We start from the raw sequence: 16,614 nt of genomic DNA on the forward strand, positions 1-16,614 counted from the left end.
AGCGTGCTTGTTGCGACGGGAACCCGTGCTGGGAAGTTTGGGTTCGAGAAAGAAAGGGGTGAGTTTCAGCCTGCTGGCCGGGGGCATCGCGATCTTTCTGGACCGAATCTCCCATGTGTATTTTTCAGTTCTTTTTTACTCGCCGTATGTGCTGCCTGGTGTCTGAATTTCTCGGTCTCTGGTGTGACAAACCGGGAGACAGTCCCGTAGAAGGAAAATCCAACGACGCGTCTGAACGTGGAAGGGCAGAGTGCAGAACCCGGGCCCTCGAAAGACCCTGATCACCGGATCTCCTTGGCCCTGGCCCAGATTTTCTAACGGTTACAACGGCCTGCGGAGTCAAGGGTCAATTGTCTCGAGACCGTGAGGCTGTGCGTGAGTGAAAACACGAGTCGTGAAGCTTGGCTCTCATCTGGGTGGGTTGGGTGGGTTGGACAACGGCCAAAGTGGGCAGAAGTGTGACGTCAGTCAACGGCGCACCCGCATCCCGTTCCGGGATCCATGGCTTTCTGCATTGACTCGGCTGCTGCCCCCGTCCCGGTTTCTTGATTTTTCTTCCGCTGCTGGTGCCTTTCTGTGAGAAGGGAATCGTGGCGTTTGATTTAGAGGGATGTGTTGTCGTCATTGGGGGAGATGGGGAGATAAAAAGGGTTTTTAAATAATAGAGAGGGATGGCCCAGTTTTTGGTTGAATAGCAATACGTTGACTTTTTACGACGCTTGACGATTGCCAGCATTTGTTAATAGATTTGCTGAGATACACGCAAAAAGCTTAACACGGAGATATCCCAAACTTCTAATTATCGCCACTATCGCGACGAACTTAAGACGAAGAAAAAAAAACAACCTTGCCATAAATAACCCTCCCCAAAAGACGACACAATGCCCACCGCACTCGGCCTCACCAACGACAAGAAAAAAACCGTCCCCGGCGAAGGCCCGCACGTCTCCTCCTCAACCACCATGGGTTCCAACACCCGTCTCGATACCATCTCCAAGCGCAACCACGCCGCCGCGCGCGAGATGGAGACCCTCCTCTGGCGCGCCCTCTGCGACGACCCGGAGTCGCTCAAGGAGTACATCGCGCACGACTGCGTCATGATCAACCCTCTCCTCGCCCCGCGCAACTCGTGCGAGCCCCTGAGCAAGGACACCGAGCCCAACGTTGTCGACGTGTTGCAGGCCGGCGCCGGTCGCAAGTTCCATGGGTTCCGTATCCATGGGGACCCGTTGGTTGTCGAGGTCGATTTGATGGCTGTAGCGTTGGTGTATAAGATTAGTCTGTTCCGGCATGGGCGGAAGGGTACACGGGAGATTGTGGCGACGGCGGGGAGCACGTGGAGGCAGACTGCGGGGGCGGATTGGTTGTTGGTGCAGTTCCATGTGCAGTATGCGGATGAGGATGAGGAGGAGGACGAAGAAGAGTAAGCGGGGGTTGAGATATTGGAGGCCGGCGAGTTTGGCGAGAAAGCGGAAGCTAATTGAGCCTTTGGAGTATTATTAGCAGGGGGTATCAGGCGATGTTTGGTCATATTATCGTAATATTATTGATTTTCAACTTTCTTTCTTTCCCGTCGTTTCGTTGGTCTTTTGTCTGAAGACGTTGAATTATGCTAGTGCGAGGTGTACGCTTAGACGGACACGAGAACCACACCCGTTGTTTGAGGGGTTTCTCTAATTAAGTCCTTCTCATGATACCCCGTACATGTCCGAGCTACCACTCCTGGATGTTAAAACTGGAGGGTAGTTGTCTTCTGGCAACTGAGATGGGCCTGAGACACGTTTAAAACCCCTGGGTTATAGGCCGATGAGCTGCCTGGGATCTAAGGGTTCCGGAGAGGCCTTGCAGGTTGAACGCTCGTTGATCGAAGTTGAACACATCACGCTCGGGTCAGAGTAAGGCTACCTACCTTCACATCTACATAGTTTGCACTTACTAGTGAGCTGGTCTGCAGAAAGAGGAAAGAGAACAGTGTTTAGCTAAGGGGCTAGTAAGGCAAGTTGGCACGGAGAGGATGGTGTTGACCCGGACTACGGGACTACCAGGCTAAGCATCTAAACCGGGCCCAACCAGGTGCTACCAGATTGGCCAATTCTTGCTCCATAGTCAGCGTGATTAGTACCGCCATGTATGTAGTCATCCTTTCCTCGAGTAATACTGGGCAAACTTATTTTTGCTGTCATGAAGCTGGCCACTGCTCGTCAACGCCCATTGGACATTCATTTTCGACGATGTGCCGAGCAGTCTTGAATCATGCAAACCATCGCGAGTATTATACTGATGGAGCTGATGTTATACTAGCCGTCGAATGGATAAGTCCTCGCATCTCGCCGCAAGTTGGGTTTTATCATCTTGGAGTGAAACAATAGCCGTCAATCTTGTTCAATTTCAATTTCGAGTACCGGGGGTCACATACTGGGAGGAAGGCCTCCAACGTGAATGGAAAGTAAGTACGAGGATAAATAATTGTGTTCTTGGAGCGTAGCGGAGAAGGGGCCTAATCAGCAGGAGAGACGAAGGGTGAATTTTATCGGCGGGTCTGGTTGAGTGCTCGCGTAACCGGAGTGAAGCAGAGTGATGAACACCATGGCAGTCGCGAAACATGAGATTTAAGTTTGGCAGGTGGCAGTAACGTGCCGGGTAACATACCCTTTTGGACGAGCGTGAGGGTATAGGAAACATAACTTGTCACCTATGGAACCGGGGAGTCTTTGGTGTTGGCCGTGAAGGTTGGTGGAATCGCCATTCTGGACACCTCTGCCGTTCTTCTGGGAGAACATGATCGGGTTAATAGGTTGGTGGAATCATACGCAGGACGGCGTCGTTATAATGGGGTGGGCATCCCAGTAAAGTGTATGTGCCGGCCATGAAATTTACGACCATATAGTTCCATTCGGCCTTTGGTGGAGGTCTTTACGGTATGATATGACCTGCATACCGTTATTTCATAGCAACAAACACACTGATGTGTCACGAGATCAGTCCTACCCTCGTCACACGGAGCAAGGGCTGCGGCCGCTTGTCCCATCCTGCAACCTCACGGGTGTTACGGTCTCGGCCCAGTACTCTATCGGCTTTCTGCTGCCCAACCTTGATGTTGTCACCCCCCTGACTATACTAGCGTCCAGCACACAAGGCAAGAATCCGAGGCGGGGAAGCCCTCAGCCCGGAGACCATACTAGACTGGGGAAAGCGACGGTGTACACTGTTACGGTGCAGTTGTAAGATGTTTCTCGGGACTGGTTCTGCTGCAGGTCCCGTCACCCGGATCGTGTGACCGAACCCCCTTTTTGGGTCGCCGACCGGCTTTTCCGGAGTTGCCGGCGCCGGCCGGGGATTCTCCAACGGTCTCGTCGGTCAACGCATGGCGGGGGTGATCGTCAGAGGGGCAAGCTAGTGCCTTCAGTGAGTGAGTGACCTGTCAACGGTTTGACGTTCTGCCCTGCACAGACATCCGTACTACGCTGGTTTTGCCCATGTAACCTCCACGTGTGTGGTGCGTTACTTGCGTCTTCCATGTTTTCTGTACCCCGGATCGTTCACCCCTCCCTTGAAAATCAATGAATTGGGTTGGAGTAAGCGTCGGCGACCACCCACTCGGGTAACCACTAGCGGATGGCAAACTTAAATCCCACAATGGACGACACTCCTTCGAATTCAAGATGGGTTGGGGAACATACATCGTAAGCAGGCCGGCCGAACAAATAATTACTAGAAGGCGGTTGAGGTCAGGTAGTCTTTGAGCGGGTTGCGACACGACGGAATCCGAGCAGATCGACGGAACCAGAGTTTGGGGGTACTCAAATGGCCGACAAGAAGCCACACGTCGCATTGGGCGTCCCCGATCCGAGGTTTAGAGCGCGCCACCCGGGTTGTGGCTCGATTGGTCTGTCGGCGGGCTCCGACTCCAACATTCCTTCGGCGCATTGAGGCCAAGCCGGCTTCGTCTTACGATAGGGAGACAAAAAATAATAGTTTCCCCTATCGATGTGAGCGATTTGATAGTGGCCTAGAGTTTATCCTTCCCAACCACATTTACGTCCTTGGAACTGCATCTCGACTCGGCTTCATGTTTCCCATTCGGGCCTCACCGACGGCGAGAGCGGCCAGCCCGTTTCGGGGCCTAAAGTGGCATGGTGGGAAGCAAGCGAAGGGCCATGCCGAGGTTGCTTGGCGAGGAAGAATCAACATTGGCCCGGGGGCCTCTCCGGCCGCATATCATCCCTGGGGTCTCCCTCATCAACCCTGGGTTTGGATCGGGAAGGGTGAAGGGGGTGAGAAAGGAGGGCCCAGACGGTGCTATCTTTGGGCGGCAGACGACGGGAGCTGCCAGATCACCCCCGCTTCACCGGGCGCTAGTCCTTGACTAGAGCGCGGTGAGAATAGCTCGCTTGGGGCATGATATGCCCGCAGCCGCAGGTGATCGAATCCTCATTCCTCTTGGGTGGACTGGGAAGAAGATCTGGGCAGAAAAGGAGGCTAAGAGGAGGGGCATGACGCTGAGGCGCTCAAAGATGGATGGGCGGAATGCGATCGCAGCGCTTCAACCGACTGTTGCCGACTTTTGTGGCGTTTCGATCACCTACCGACCTCCTCTGTCTGGCTGGGCTGCCAAGGCATAACACAAAGCATCATACATTACATGCCGTTTGGAGCAGTCATAAGCGGGAACGACAAATGAAGAGAAAGCCAAGTAACAGGAAGTCGCGCGGCACATCCTGTGTAACGTGAGATGTTCCGGTATTCCATCTGTCGGTTGGGAAAAGTCCCCCAACATTAGCGTCGCATTGAGGGATGCTCGGATTTTGCAGCGAGCCTGGGCGCTTGGCGGGGACCTGCTCCTTCCTCATCCACTTCCATGGACACACCAACAGCCCGCCCCGCAGCGGCTGGGCTTGAAGGTGTCCAAGTCTGCAGATTTCACTGGATGCGGTGTGAATTTGCGGGGTGCCTTGTCGCACAGGTCTGCTTGCGCGTTTGTGTTGGGAAAGAGCGGCTGCGCAGTGGTTGGGGGTGTGTTAGCTGGAAAGATGGGAACTTACACTAAATTGGGGGCTTGACGTTGTTTCATCATTGATGATGTTAGATGTGAGATCATTGGAAACAAAACAACTCAAATGGGAGTGGAAATGACGAGCGGCGAAGATGGCAGGCTGTGGTGTCTCAACTGACACGTGTTGGGCATGGATGCGTTCGGTCCAGGGTTCTGGGCACGGTTCCTGCGGTTAGCAGTCGCGTGCTCGCCAGCCTTGAACAGCAGCTGTCTGGTTTCCAACAGTTTGGAATCGATCACAGTACCGAAAAGGCAGGTTGAACTGTTGCGGCTGAGACAGGCTGTAAGTTCGCCTTCCCAGCTTTCCTTTTTTAGTCAAAAGCCCCGAATGGCCTATGAATAGTGTAGTGCGTCGACAAGAACACGACAAGAGATCGAGCGGCTGTTTGGAAGTCCAGGGCTTGGCTGAAGGACCACCGGCATGTGAAGATGGATACGGCGCCGAAGCATGAAGAATTGTTTCGGCCCCGGCCATGCCTCGGCCGCCAGTCTGTGTTCCGTAATTTCCCTCTCTCAACATTCCTATCCTGCAATGAAAGTTCGCGCAAGGGTTCCAAGTAGAAAAAAAACCACACCCACAACTCCATGTTTAGGAGGAATATCAGCTTCTCTCCCTCGAGGCTGGTTTATTGGGGTGGTTTTGGTAAGCCAGAAGACGTACGAAGTACGGGTTTGCGCATCAAATGGGAAACAGCAGGGGAGAAAGACCCCTGCTCGGGCAGGGGTTGCAGCGGGTTTCTTCCCCGCAATTGCCAGATACCCCCACACATGCGCCGTCCGGCTAACTCGGTCGGGTTGGTATCGTTCCATCTCTCTCGACACTTGTTCCTTCGCACTTGCCTCGACGGGAGTCAAAGTTGGTCCCAACGAGCTGATGAAAATAACGCGAAAAGACTAATGGCCGACCTGGATAATCGTAGGTGTAGGGAGATGCCTGATTTTTCTTCAAGAAGGATGCGAGAGATAACCGGTGACTTGTGCGGATTACCGAACGACAAGGCTTCCATGGGGGAATGCCGCCTATCTCGGCGACCCTTATCACAGAACGGCGTCTTTGTCGAACACTGGGACACAAAACGGCAGGGGTGACCGAGACTGGTGGATTCCGCCGACTGTTCGACGGGATGATATCCACCTCGGTCCACTGTGATAAGGTTGGAATCCTCCCCCAACGCCTTCCCCAGTGCTTCGTTCCCGAGCTCCGAAGGGGGCCAGTGAGAACCCGGGAGTTGAGAACCAATAAGAAGTTTTGGCCTAACCTATCTTGTGCCAAGAGCCACAATCCGCCTCCCCCAGAAACTCTCACACAAATCGCCCGGCCCCGCCATGCCCACCAACAAGGATAATGACCAAGCTTTGCCAGGTCGGGAAGCTGGCAAGATAATTCCAAGCAATGCCCAGACGATCGAGTTTGGCTTGCTGGCCCAACGGACGAATGGCAGCAAGCCCGGACTCTGTCAAACGCTCACAATGCCCTCCCTTCGGGGCCCCCCTCATTAACTCTCGGTGCATTCACCAGAGTGGGCAAGATGTGGCGGCTGCTTGCCAAACAGGACCACGACTGCATTCGTGAGCTGGACCGGGGTACCGCCGACTGATGAGGAGAGAAGGCCAGCATTGTGTTCCCAACCCACTGAATTTAGGTGGTCCCCTTTGATCCCACGAATGCGCGGCTTGAGAGAGGTCCGCCCGGTGAGGATTCACCCGTTTCGAACCGTTGCGTAGTTGGTAGCACGACGTTACTGCCATGCCGTCATGCTGTAAAGGAAACGATTTTGATGCTCACGGGAGCACCAGCCTTAGAGGAATTAGCATCAGTGGCGTCGTTGGGGTCTTGAAGCTTGAACCACCTCCCGTGAACCCCGCCAGCCATCGAGCCTGGAGAGATCTAGGGGCGCCGCCCCGGCTTGGCCGTCTCTTTTGCCAAACTCACAAATTCCTCTCGAGGCCAATTAAAAAGTCCGACTTATTACAGGCTTCGAGGGTCGACCGCGCTGCCGGCACCAACCAAACTGGGCGACCGACACGAGGAGGACGCTACCAGCGGCGATCAAGGCCAAGTTCGATTCGATATGCGCTATCTCCTGATTGGGCAAGCCTGTTGGGATGACCCGACGAGCTGCGCGCTGCCACCCCCGGGCCACCTACGGGCCCCGGCCGTTGGCGACTGCGAAGCTCCCCTTTCTTATTGCAGTTGCGTCGTTGCGACCTCTTTTTGCCTGCCGGTTCCGTCATGCGCCGCAGTCCCGCATGGTTGCTGCATGGCTTGACGACCTCTTGGGCTCGAGGTTGCTTGTTCCACGACTTCCTTCCACCAAAGATGCTCGCCCCCGCCACCATGGCCATGTGCGCATTTGCATGCGTAGGCGTTTTGGGGCGCGCGGGCCTGCGGAACTTTGCAGGAACCTGAGAAGCGTGGAAGCGTCGTCAAGTGACTGATGGACTGGATGCTCTCGGCCGTTCCCCTCTCCAAGGCCTCGGTTTCCTTGTCAAGCTAGCTGCCGCTCGGGCAACTGCACTGCAGGCGTGACGCGTTAACGCCTTCCGCGCAGCTTCTAGCCATTTTCTGGGCCCATTTTCTGTGATTTCCCTCCCAGGAAACACCCCAGTAACCAGGTGGTTTCCTATGGGCTCACCTGGGCCCAATTGTCGGACTTTGTTCTCCTTCCGTGTTATTGGACCTCGCCCCCGTCCCATTTCCCAGACCCTCGTCATTCCCCTCGTCCTTGCCACTCTTGTCGACAGAAAGACCCCGCCGAGATACGGACCCTGGGAAGCCGTGCATGTCTATCGGGAGTACTATGTAACCAAAAAAGACTTGGTGACCGACACCGTACACTACACGAGGGGAGCGAGAGCTACCTAAGTTACACACCCAGGGAGAGAGCCGCAACGTCGCCGCAACCGAGCACACCCATCCAGATCCTTTCCATCCCTCCCATCTCAACCCTTCCCGTCCCATCCCGTCCCATTCTGTTTTAAAAGCCCCTTCCCTCCCCTCGTCTTTCCCATTTCTTTACTCCCCTTTCCCCTGTCCCTCCCTCACACCACCATCCCCCGACTCCAACCACCCTTCCCTTCGCCATGTCGTCGGAAGAAAAAGGCGAGATTCATACGCCCGACAAGGAGGTGCTGGCGCCACCTGCCTTCGACGCCCACGATGGGGCGACGGGCCCAGTGCGGGACGAGGACTTCCTCACGCGCAATGGCTTGACCTTGAAGTCGTTCCAGAAGCGCGATGTAGGCGGCGGCGCAATCGACACGCTCGACCGGAGCATGAAGACGCGCCATATGCAGATGATCTCAATTGGCGGTTCGATCGGTGCCGGTTTCTTCGTCGGCTCCGGCAAGGCGCTTTCCAACGGTGGCCCCGGTTCGCTGCTCATCGATTTCCTCATCATCGGTGTCATGATGTTCAACACGGTCTACGCCCTCGGCGAGCTAGCCGTCATGTACCCGGTCTCTGGTGGCTTCTACACGTACTCGACTCGTTTTATTGACCCGTCTTGGGGCTTCGCTATGGGCTGGAACTACGTCATGCAATGGGCGGCTGTCCTACCTCTTGAGCTTACAGTCTGTTCAATGACAATTGGGTATTGGAATCCGGATATCAATGTCGGTAAGTCAACGATATATTTTGTTAGTGTTATGCCGACGGTGGAAACCCCTTTACACGCCTTTCTTTTTCAATTTCAAACTTGCGATATGTGCTAACATTACTGTCCGTAGCCGTCTGGATTACCGTCTTCCTCGTCGCGATCATCGTCATCAACATTTTCGGCGCACTCGGCTATGCCGAAGAAGAGTTTTGGGCGTCGTGCTTGAAGCTGGCCGCCATCGTTGTGTTCATGATCATTGCCTTCGTCATGGTTCTCGGTGGCGGTCCCGACGGCAGCCGATACGACCACTACGTCGGTGCGCGCCACTGGTACGAGCCCGGCGCATTCGCCAACGGTTTCCGTGGGTTCTGCAGTGTCTTCGTGACGGCGGCCTTCTCCTTCTCCGGTACTGAGCTGGTCGGTCTTGCCGCGGCCGAAGCGGAGAACCCGCTGCGCTCGCTCCCTGGCGCCATTAAGCAGGTGTTCTGGCGTATCACGCTTTTCTACATCCTCGGCCTCTTCTTCGTCGGCCTGCTCATCCCCTACGACGACGGCAGTCTGTTGGGTTCGGCCAACCCCTACGCTGACGTGGCGGCTTCGCCGTTTGTGCTCGTCGGCAAGTACGCCAACCTCCATGGCTTCGACTCGTTTATGAACGTCATCATCCTGGTTTCCGTCCTGTCCATCGGTGTGTCGGCCGTCTACGGTGGCTCGCGCACGCTCACTGCGCTCGCTGAGCAGGGCTACGCTCCCAAGATCTTTGCCTACATTGACCGGTCCGGCCGCCCGCTCTGGTCTGTGGTTGCCATCATTATCTTCGCGCCCCTCGCCTACGTCAACCTTGACTCCGATGGCCCGACCGTGTTTGACTGGCTTCTCGCCTTGTCTGGCCTGGCTGCGCTTTTCACCTGGGGCTCGATCTGCCTCGCGCACATTCGCTTCCGCAAGGCTTGGCTGCAGCAGGGCCACACCCTGGACGAGATCCCCTTCCGCGCCATCGGTGGTGTTTACGGCTCGTACCTCGGCCTCTTCCTCAACTTCCTCTGCCTCATTGCCCAGGTAAGCAACCTTGCAGTACTGAAGAAAATGGTTTCCATGGCTAACATTTATGTTCCCCCAGCTCTACACCGCCATCTGCCCCGTCGGTGGTGGCTTCAACGATGCCCAGGGTTTCTTCAAGTCCTACCTCGCCCTTCCCGTCGTCATCGCTTTCTGGATTGGTGGCTTCTTTTGGAAACGCACCGGCTGGCTGCGCACCGAACAGATCGACCTCGACACCGGTCGTCGCGAACTTGACTGGGATGTGATCAACGCCGACCGGGCGAGGCTGGCGGCGATGCCGACGTGGAAGCGATATGTTCACACGTTCTTGATTTAGACAAATAAGGTTTTGAGATGGGTTATTTGGATGTTTCATGTATACCAATTAAAGTGGTCTTGGATGTCGGGGTCTGTGACAACCTGTGAGAGGCGAGCTGAAATACCTATTTGTTTTGACTTGTACTGAATGATGTTGGGTATGGATGGTAGATGGCATGTTGTGATTTGGATACGATGGTCTTGTGCATGATCGTAATGATACATTGCCGTGGGTCGTTTGATCCAACGGATCGTGCATTTTAGCTGTTCATTCGCATTGTTGTCTGTGATGTGTTTATGGCCCTTCGGTGATGTTCGGGAGCTGATGGGTGTCTGATCCTTGGTTGTTGGTTGATTCATCCTCGGCTCCTCGCCGTTCTTGTCTTGTACAGTTGCGGGAATTAAAAACGACCAACGGAGGCTTGGCGCCCCAACCACCAACATGACCACCCTGATTCAAACAGTCACAGTGATCGCATTTGTATAGTAAAACAGGTGGGAAGGTTTACAGCATGCCCGAAATCATCCTCTCGTACTCATCGCCCTTGGGCACGTGGGCTAGGCCCGACGCCTTTTCGAGTTCCCGGGGGTCCTTTTCTGTGGCGGCCATGTTTACTCTGGTACTAATTAAATCCTGTTTTATGAGGGCAGATGCACCAGACGATCGCCAGGAATAACTCAAAGCTGGGGTACGGCTGGGTTCTGGAATTGAGGGGGGCGACTTGTTGAAGGTGCATCAGACTTCTTATTTCGCGTGGGGCTAGAGCCTGAGTTTGGCGAACCGCCTACTCGGACGGTGCAAACCAGTAACCGGACGGTGCAAAATCCAAGCACTGCGAGAGGCAACGCACCCCAACTCTTGGCGATACCTTTGATCGAGGTTCCTCTTTCCGAACTACACCAACATAGATCTAGGCAGGTAAACGTATTAAAATCTTAGGTTGTCTGGTATTTTTATTTACACTTATTTTATTTGAATTTTTTTTTGTAATTTTAGGCGATTTAGTATAATACATTACACTTACGGTTAGGCCCCTAGGAGTTATATGCTGCGATGTATTGGTGTTAGTTGTGTCGTGATGTGTTTTGCTTCGGTCTATGTGAACCGGGGAAGAGGAACTTAGATCAAAGGTACCGCCAAGAGTGCCTCTAGCTGTGTTGGATTTTGCACCGTCCGAGCAGGCGGATCGTAAACTGAGCCGAGAGACGACAAGTCGTGTCAAGGGGGCAACCGTGTCACCGGGTAACTGCTTTGACCAAGTGTGATTCATGCCGGAGTACCCCCCCTCCATACCTACCTTGTTAACACTGCAACCAGACCGTTCTTGCCAATGTTGTTTGTGCCACCTGTACACCTGACCTGTTCAGAACTTGAACAATCAGGTTCAAAACTGCGCTTGGACAATCGGCTTTTAGGAGGCGCCCGGGCCATGAGCTAATCGTGTTTATTTAGAAACAGGTAAGCATGCCTTCGGACTCTTCTCCCTACTCGAAATGTGCACGCCAGAGACCTTTGCAATGGCTTCCCGAACCACCAGCTCCTTGGGGCCGATTGTCTCCCCCGGTGGGGGTGATAGCCGTGCTGACCCGGTACTTCCGCGTTCCCTTGAAGGTAAACAATGACAACCGCTAACTGCTCTCAGCTTTTACCCAGCATTTCAACGATTGAGAACGTCATCAACGCCATCACCAGCTCCCGCGAACGAGGCATAGCATCGAGTCTCAGATTCCATTGGGAAGTGAGCAAGGTAGAGGAGCTTTCTGAAAAGCTGAATATCAGGCTGGTCCAACTGGACCAACCGAAGGTCCGACGCTTTGAATACGATTACGAATCCGAGACGGTATATCTCGATATTATGGGCGAATCTCCGCTACATTACCAGTCTCAAGCTGGGCTCAGCCGATGTCTCCAATCTTGTCTTGCATATTCGCGCTTCGCTCCGATGGAATTCGAAGTGGTCCAATTAATCGACTCCGTCGTGGACCGAGGCACGACCAACGTCAAGTTTGGATGCAAACTTTGGAAGCAACCCGATGTTGCATTTGGCAGGGTTGATTCTGATTCGCTACCACCTCTAGTCTGCGAGGTGTCCTAGAGCGAGACCCAACAGCATGTGGAGGAAAAAGCGCATGACTACATCAATTTGTCGGACAACAATATCCAAGCTGTCCTCATCCTCGACCTCGAGTACCCCGATGCGACCAAGGCATGGGTCAGCCTTCTGGTTTCGAACGGCTCCCGGCTAAACCACTTTGTACACGGCCACGTACTATTCTATGACGACGAGCTGGACCAGCAACCTGCTGGACGAGTTGTTCTTTACTTGTCCGACTTCGTCGGCTTAGCTGGTTTACCAGCAGCTTATTGCCGCCCCTCAGCCGCTGAGCTGGATGCTGGGATCATGAGGTTTGCCGATTCTCTCTTCAAAAATTGTGATAAGTCTAACCGGTCTTTTAATAGAAATCCTACAATCATATTGACGTTTGACCGACTGAGGGCCATTTTTCGTTGGGCTCGCCATATACACGACTCATCACGGTTTACCATCGAGGCTGGCGACAAGCCCCAAGACCCATACGTGGAAGCACGACTGAATCGACTTGAGAGACTTGAGATGGAGCGTAAGCTCAAAGAGTCGGAACGGCAGCGCATCGAGTCGGAACGGCAGCGCATCGAGTTGGAACGGCGTGTGACCGAAGCCGAATAGCGCGCTGAGATGGTATAACATGTGGCCGAAGCATCCGAATGGCGTCGCATCGAGTTGGAACGACGCACGGCTGACCCGCGCACTGAGATGAACAATTTAGGGCCGGAAGACTCTCGGAGAACTAGTAGCAGTCTCCTGAGGGAAAGACATGCTATGTGTATGGATCTGTAAGACAACTCTCATAGCAAGTGACGAAAACCATATTGTAGTCATAGGTGCCATGGTTCCGGATTTTTGTGCAAGGCGGAGTCCCCGAGTGCGTTCCAAGTGCCGACCCTAACCCCACATATCTTCGTGTCTCGTGTTCATCAACCGCGGCGACCATATGCTGAGCAGGCCTGCTTGCACCTGTTAGCACCGTAGAAGGAACACACCATGTTGAGCCGCACCGTATTTCGCATTCCCGGGACTGACAAGCTGACAACGACGCGCTGACCGGAGAGAAGGTTGGCGCCCGGACGAGGTAAGCTTATAAGTTGAGAGAGGCAGTACATCCCTACAATGCTATAGTGATGTCGTGAGTATATGGAGAGGGGCCCTGCTTGTTTCGAGACGGACAACGCGAATGATATTCCGTATAGGCAACTGATTTGGCGTAAATTTACCGTGCCGCCTAGGCCATTTGCTTTAGGCCTTCGGCGGTTGTTCCGATCCCACGGTCACCGTGTGACATCATCAGAGTCGTACCAACCCCCGAGCTCTGGAACATAGTGGTAGTTTGGATCCGAAGCTTGAGCAGCATGAATGCGAGTTTCAAACTCTAGATGCCTGTTAGCCCAATTGGTCATCCTACCAGTGGCAACACGAACTCTGTACATACCTCGTTCCTCGATGTCGTTGCCTTTGTCAGGGGGCTGATGGGCAAACTGCTTGGCAGCAGGAAGATGCTCCCCATACGCCTGGGCTGCGTTGTACAGCGTGCTGTGCGTCGCGGCGTGAGTCTTAGGCGGGGCGGCGGCCAACGGGGGATGTCAAGGAACTCACAGGAAAGTAGTTGTCGATCTAATGGCAACACCGCCGCTACCAAGCAGCCCACCATTGACAAGACAGACAGTAAAATATAGCAACGCAACTTCCACGTTAAGAGCGACGAATCTTGTTTAGTCGCGAGAAGAGACGCGGATACGCCCATAGCCCATGCGTCAACAACATACACCACCACACACGTCACAGACTTGGCGACAGCATCCTCAACATACTGGGCTGAAAGAACGAGAGGCCCCAGGGTGACGCAGAAAGCGGCCAAGTCCAGAACCAGCCAACGTTTTTACTTCCGTGGCCAGAGACAAACGCAGTGCATTTGCTAAAAACCGTTAGACTAGTAAGACACTTGAGGCTCCCTAACCTAGGTACTCAAAGCAGACTACTTACTGTATACCTCAAGAGCGGAGATCGAATTCTCAAGGTCCAACGTCGTGAGCTGGGAAATGACAAATAAAGCAATTAGTTAGATTCATAATGTTTCGGGAGATGGGTTCCGTACCTGCAGGGCTATTTGTGCAAGCCCTGCAGCTGCACCCCAGAAAGGAGCAATTCGGTCATTGCCGGTCATACGGCTCTGGGAAGGGTTTAGGCATATTCTTGAGTAGGTATGCTTCTTTTTATATCGTTGGGGCGCGGTGAAGTACGTTTTTTTATATCGTTGGGGCGTACTTCACCGCGGATACCAAGAAGTAGTCGAAGTAGCAAATCTTTCGGCTTCAGGATTAAAGACCACTTGATGGAAGGTTTGAAGTTGTGTTGGTTGTGTTCAACCCAAGAAGTCGCCGCTACAAACGCACTTTTGTGAGGCAGTGCGGTGCCTTAAATCTCAGCCGTATCAGAGGCATTGTGTGAATCGGGATCAACTCCAAGACCTTGGTAGGTACCATAAATGCTCAGGTTGTACTGTTCCTGTTTCATCCATGAACGATCCGAACGTAGTTCGTCTACATCATGAACTTGTCGACGTATTACGTCTGATATACACAGAACGGTATCACGAGGGCGGACGTTTCTTAGCGCTGACACCGGAAGCAATCTCAATTGCACAGGTATGTCAATGGTCATACGGCAGTATAGGTCTGCTTCCGAAACAGATGGATTTCTTAACACGCCTTTCCCCGAGCACATCCTCCCCTGTTTACCTAGCAAAGCTTAATGGTCAGTAAGCCCGAGTTGTTATGTTCCTCCCAGCGGGAAATATCCCAAGTTCTGCCCAATTCCAGTCGACCAGTCGTTATGGTTGAAGTAGATGGCTAGTACACTCAGGTCAGCTCCGATCAAATGCAGATTAAGTACGAAGTCCTTACCCGTCAGGAAGAGCGAGAAGGAGTCTGGTTGGAATTAGCAAGGGAAACTTGGACCAAACGTGCAACGAGGGAACTTGCCCGAATTACCAGCGGCCAGGTCGGCGTTCTCCTGGGCGAGCTGACGGATGCACTGCCACTGGTAGGCCGGTTGCTGGTTGATCAAGCACTGATCGGCTGTCGACCAGTTAGCACCACGTTGCAACCTCCAGTTCATGGGGCCAACCCATACCGAGACTGCCTTGGCCCATGATGCTCCTGGCATGCGTGAACTCGTGGATCAGCGTCGCCGGGAGGTATCCCCACAGATAGTCCATCTGGAGAGAGTTGGTGGGCAGCGGCCCGCTATTGTGGAACGCGCTGACGGTGTTTCCGCTACTATATCTCGCGTCCCAACCCGTGAGGTAGTTCTGGCAGAGCACAATGACAGACTCTCCCCCGAACGGAGGCGAGTTGGGATGATAGGTGTACGCGCTTGTGCCCGGGCTGTTTGCGCAAGTTTGAAGAGCCACCCACTCGCCAACTTGATTGTTCTGAGTGAACTTGCGAGAGTCAAACTGAGTAATACCAAACCCTGTTTGATTGCTTCAGTCCGGATGACCCCGATATGCGCGACCTCAACGGAATCAACTATTATGAGTGACGCACCTGGATTGCCCCATGGGTCTACGTCTAGAAGGAAGTAGTCGTTGCACCAGCTAGATACCTCAATTAGCTCAAGAAATCACACAGTGAGATGGGACAAGGTATTACATTTCGACGTTCACACTAGCAGGGTTCTGCAGGGCGTTTTGGATAGCCTGCGCAGTGCCTGGTGGCCTTGGTGAGCGTTCTGAGTGCTCAGTTCGATGGGCATCGAAAAAGAACATACCGATGATTCCATTCAGTCGTGCAATGGCAGCAGCGTTCTTTCTTTGGTTCGTCTGAGTGTTGGTTCCAAAGTACGCCTGACCAAAGAAGGCCTCGTAGGTCTGAAACACAGTCCTGTCTGCGGTGTTCATACTAATAATACTCGGCACAGGATTGGAGTTCAGATTTGCCAAAAGCGCCTGGAGGCGCGGAAGGCCATAGTTGATCTGCCCCTATATGTTAGAAGTGCCTTCACTTTCATCTTGGACTTCGTGTGTCAGATCTCACAATGTCCAGCGCTTCGCGCGTGGCGGTGTTGACCGTCGTCAACCAGGAACCGACGCATCCGCCGCTCACAGTGATGCCGCGTTTCATCAGAGAGCTGCGAATCTCCTTTTCGGAGGCCGAGAAGCCTAGCCCATCCTCGGTTGCGTTGAGTGGCGCCGACCATGTGCCTGACAGACACGATAACACCAGCGCCGCGCCAGACCAGGCGAAGCCCAGGAGGGAGTGTTTCCGCATGTCGTGTTCGTTTCTTTCTTTTTCTTTTCTTTTTTTTTTACACTGAACTGGTGTAAATCACGGCAGGGAAAATATCAGGTGCTCAGCAAAGGAAGTTAAGAGCAAGGCTCAGGGGCTTGCCTACCTGTAGGTTGAAGATGACTTCGCGGACGAGAAGGGTATGAGCCGCCTTAACACCCAGGAGATGTGCGTTCGGCAACGACAGTGGTCATTAGACTAGCGCGGAGTAGGAAAAG

General features: G+C 53.7%; 4 protein-coding genes across 4 annotated transcripts; 3 read left to right on the forward strand and 1 right to left on the reverse strand.

Moving 5' to 3' along the window:
- Nucleotides 1-881: 881 nt before the first annotated feature.
- Nucleotides 882-1,427, forward strand: C8A04DRAFT_31290 (uncharacterized protein; the record flags this gene model as incomplete). The annotated part of the gene is made up of 1 exon (XM_062781707.1): nt 882-1,427. The coding sequence occupies one exon, from the start codon at nt 882-884 to the stop codon at nt 1,425-1,427; it is 546 nt and encodes a 181-aa protein (XP_062634562.1).
- Nucleotides 1,428-8,137: 6,710 nt separating this feature from the next.
- C8A04DRAFT_31291 (amino acid permease/ SLC12A domain-containing protein) lies at nt 8,138-10,030 on the forward strand (the record flags this gene model as incomplete). Its single annotated transcript, XM_062781708.1, has 3 exons — nt 8,138-8,672; nt 8,783-9,711; nt 9,773-10,030. The coding sequence occupies 3 exons, from the start codon at nt 8,138-8,140 to the stop codon at nt 10,028-10,030; spliced, it is 1,722 nt and encodes a 573-aa protein (XP_062634563.1).
- Nucleotides 10,031-11,630: 1,600 nt separating this feature from the next.
- On the forward strand, nt 11,631-12,719 carry C8A04DRAFT_39325 (uncharacterized protein; the record flags this gene model as incomplete). The annotated part of the gene is made up of 3 exons (XM_062784548.1): nt 11,631-12,098; nt 12,132-12,418; nt 12,473-12,719. The coding sequence occupies 3 exons, from the start codon at nt 11,631-11,633 to the stop codon at nt 12,717-12,719; spliced, it is 1,002 nt and encodes a 333-aa protein (XP_062634564.1).
- Nucleotides 12,720-13,378: 659 nt separating this feature from the next.
- Nucleotides 13,379-16,378, reverse strand: C8A04DRAFT_31293 (uncharacterized protein; the record flags this gene model as incomplete). The annotated part of the gene is made up of 10 exons (XM_062781709.1): nt 13,379-13,479; nt 13,540-13,640; nt 14,932-14,956; nt 15,011-15,034; nt 15,098-15,184; nt 15,240-15,581; nt 15,656-15,705; nt 15,761-15,818; nt 15,879-16,089; nt 16,145-16,378. The coding sequence occupies 10 exons, from the start codon at nt 16,376-16,378 to the stop codon at nt 13,379-13,381; spliced, it is 1,233 nt and encodes a 410-aa protein (XP_062634565.1).
- Nucleotides 16,379-16,614: the final 236 nt, after the last annotated feature.

This window comes from Dichotomopilus funicola, assembly GCF_033296635.1.
Source record: "Dichotomopilus funicola strain CBS 141.50 unplaced genomic scaffold C8A04scaffold_63, whole genome shotgun sequence".
Classification (NCBI taxonomy): Eukaryota; Fungi; Ascomycota; class Sordariomycetes; order Sordariales; family Chaetomiaceae; genus Dichotomopilus; species Dichotomopilus funicola.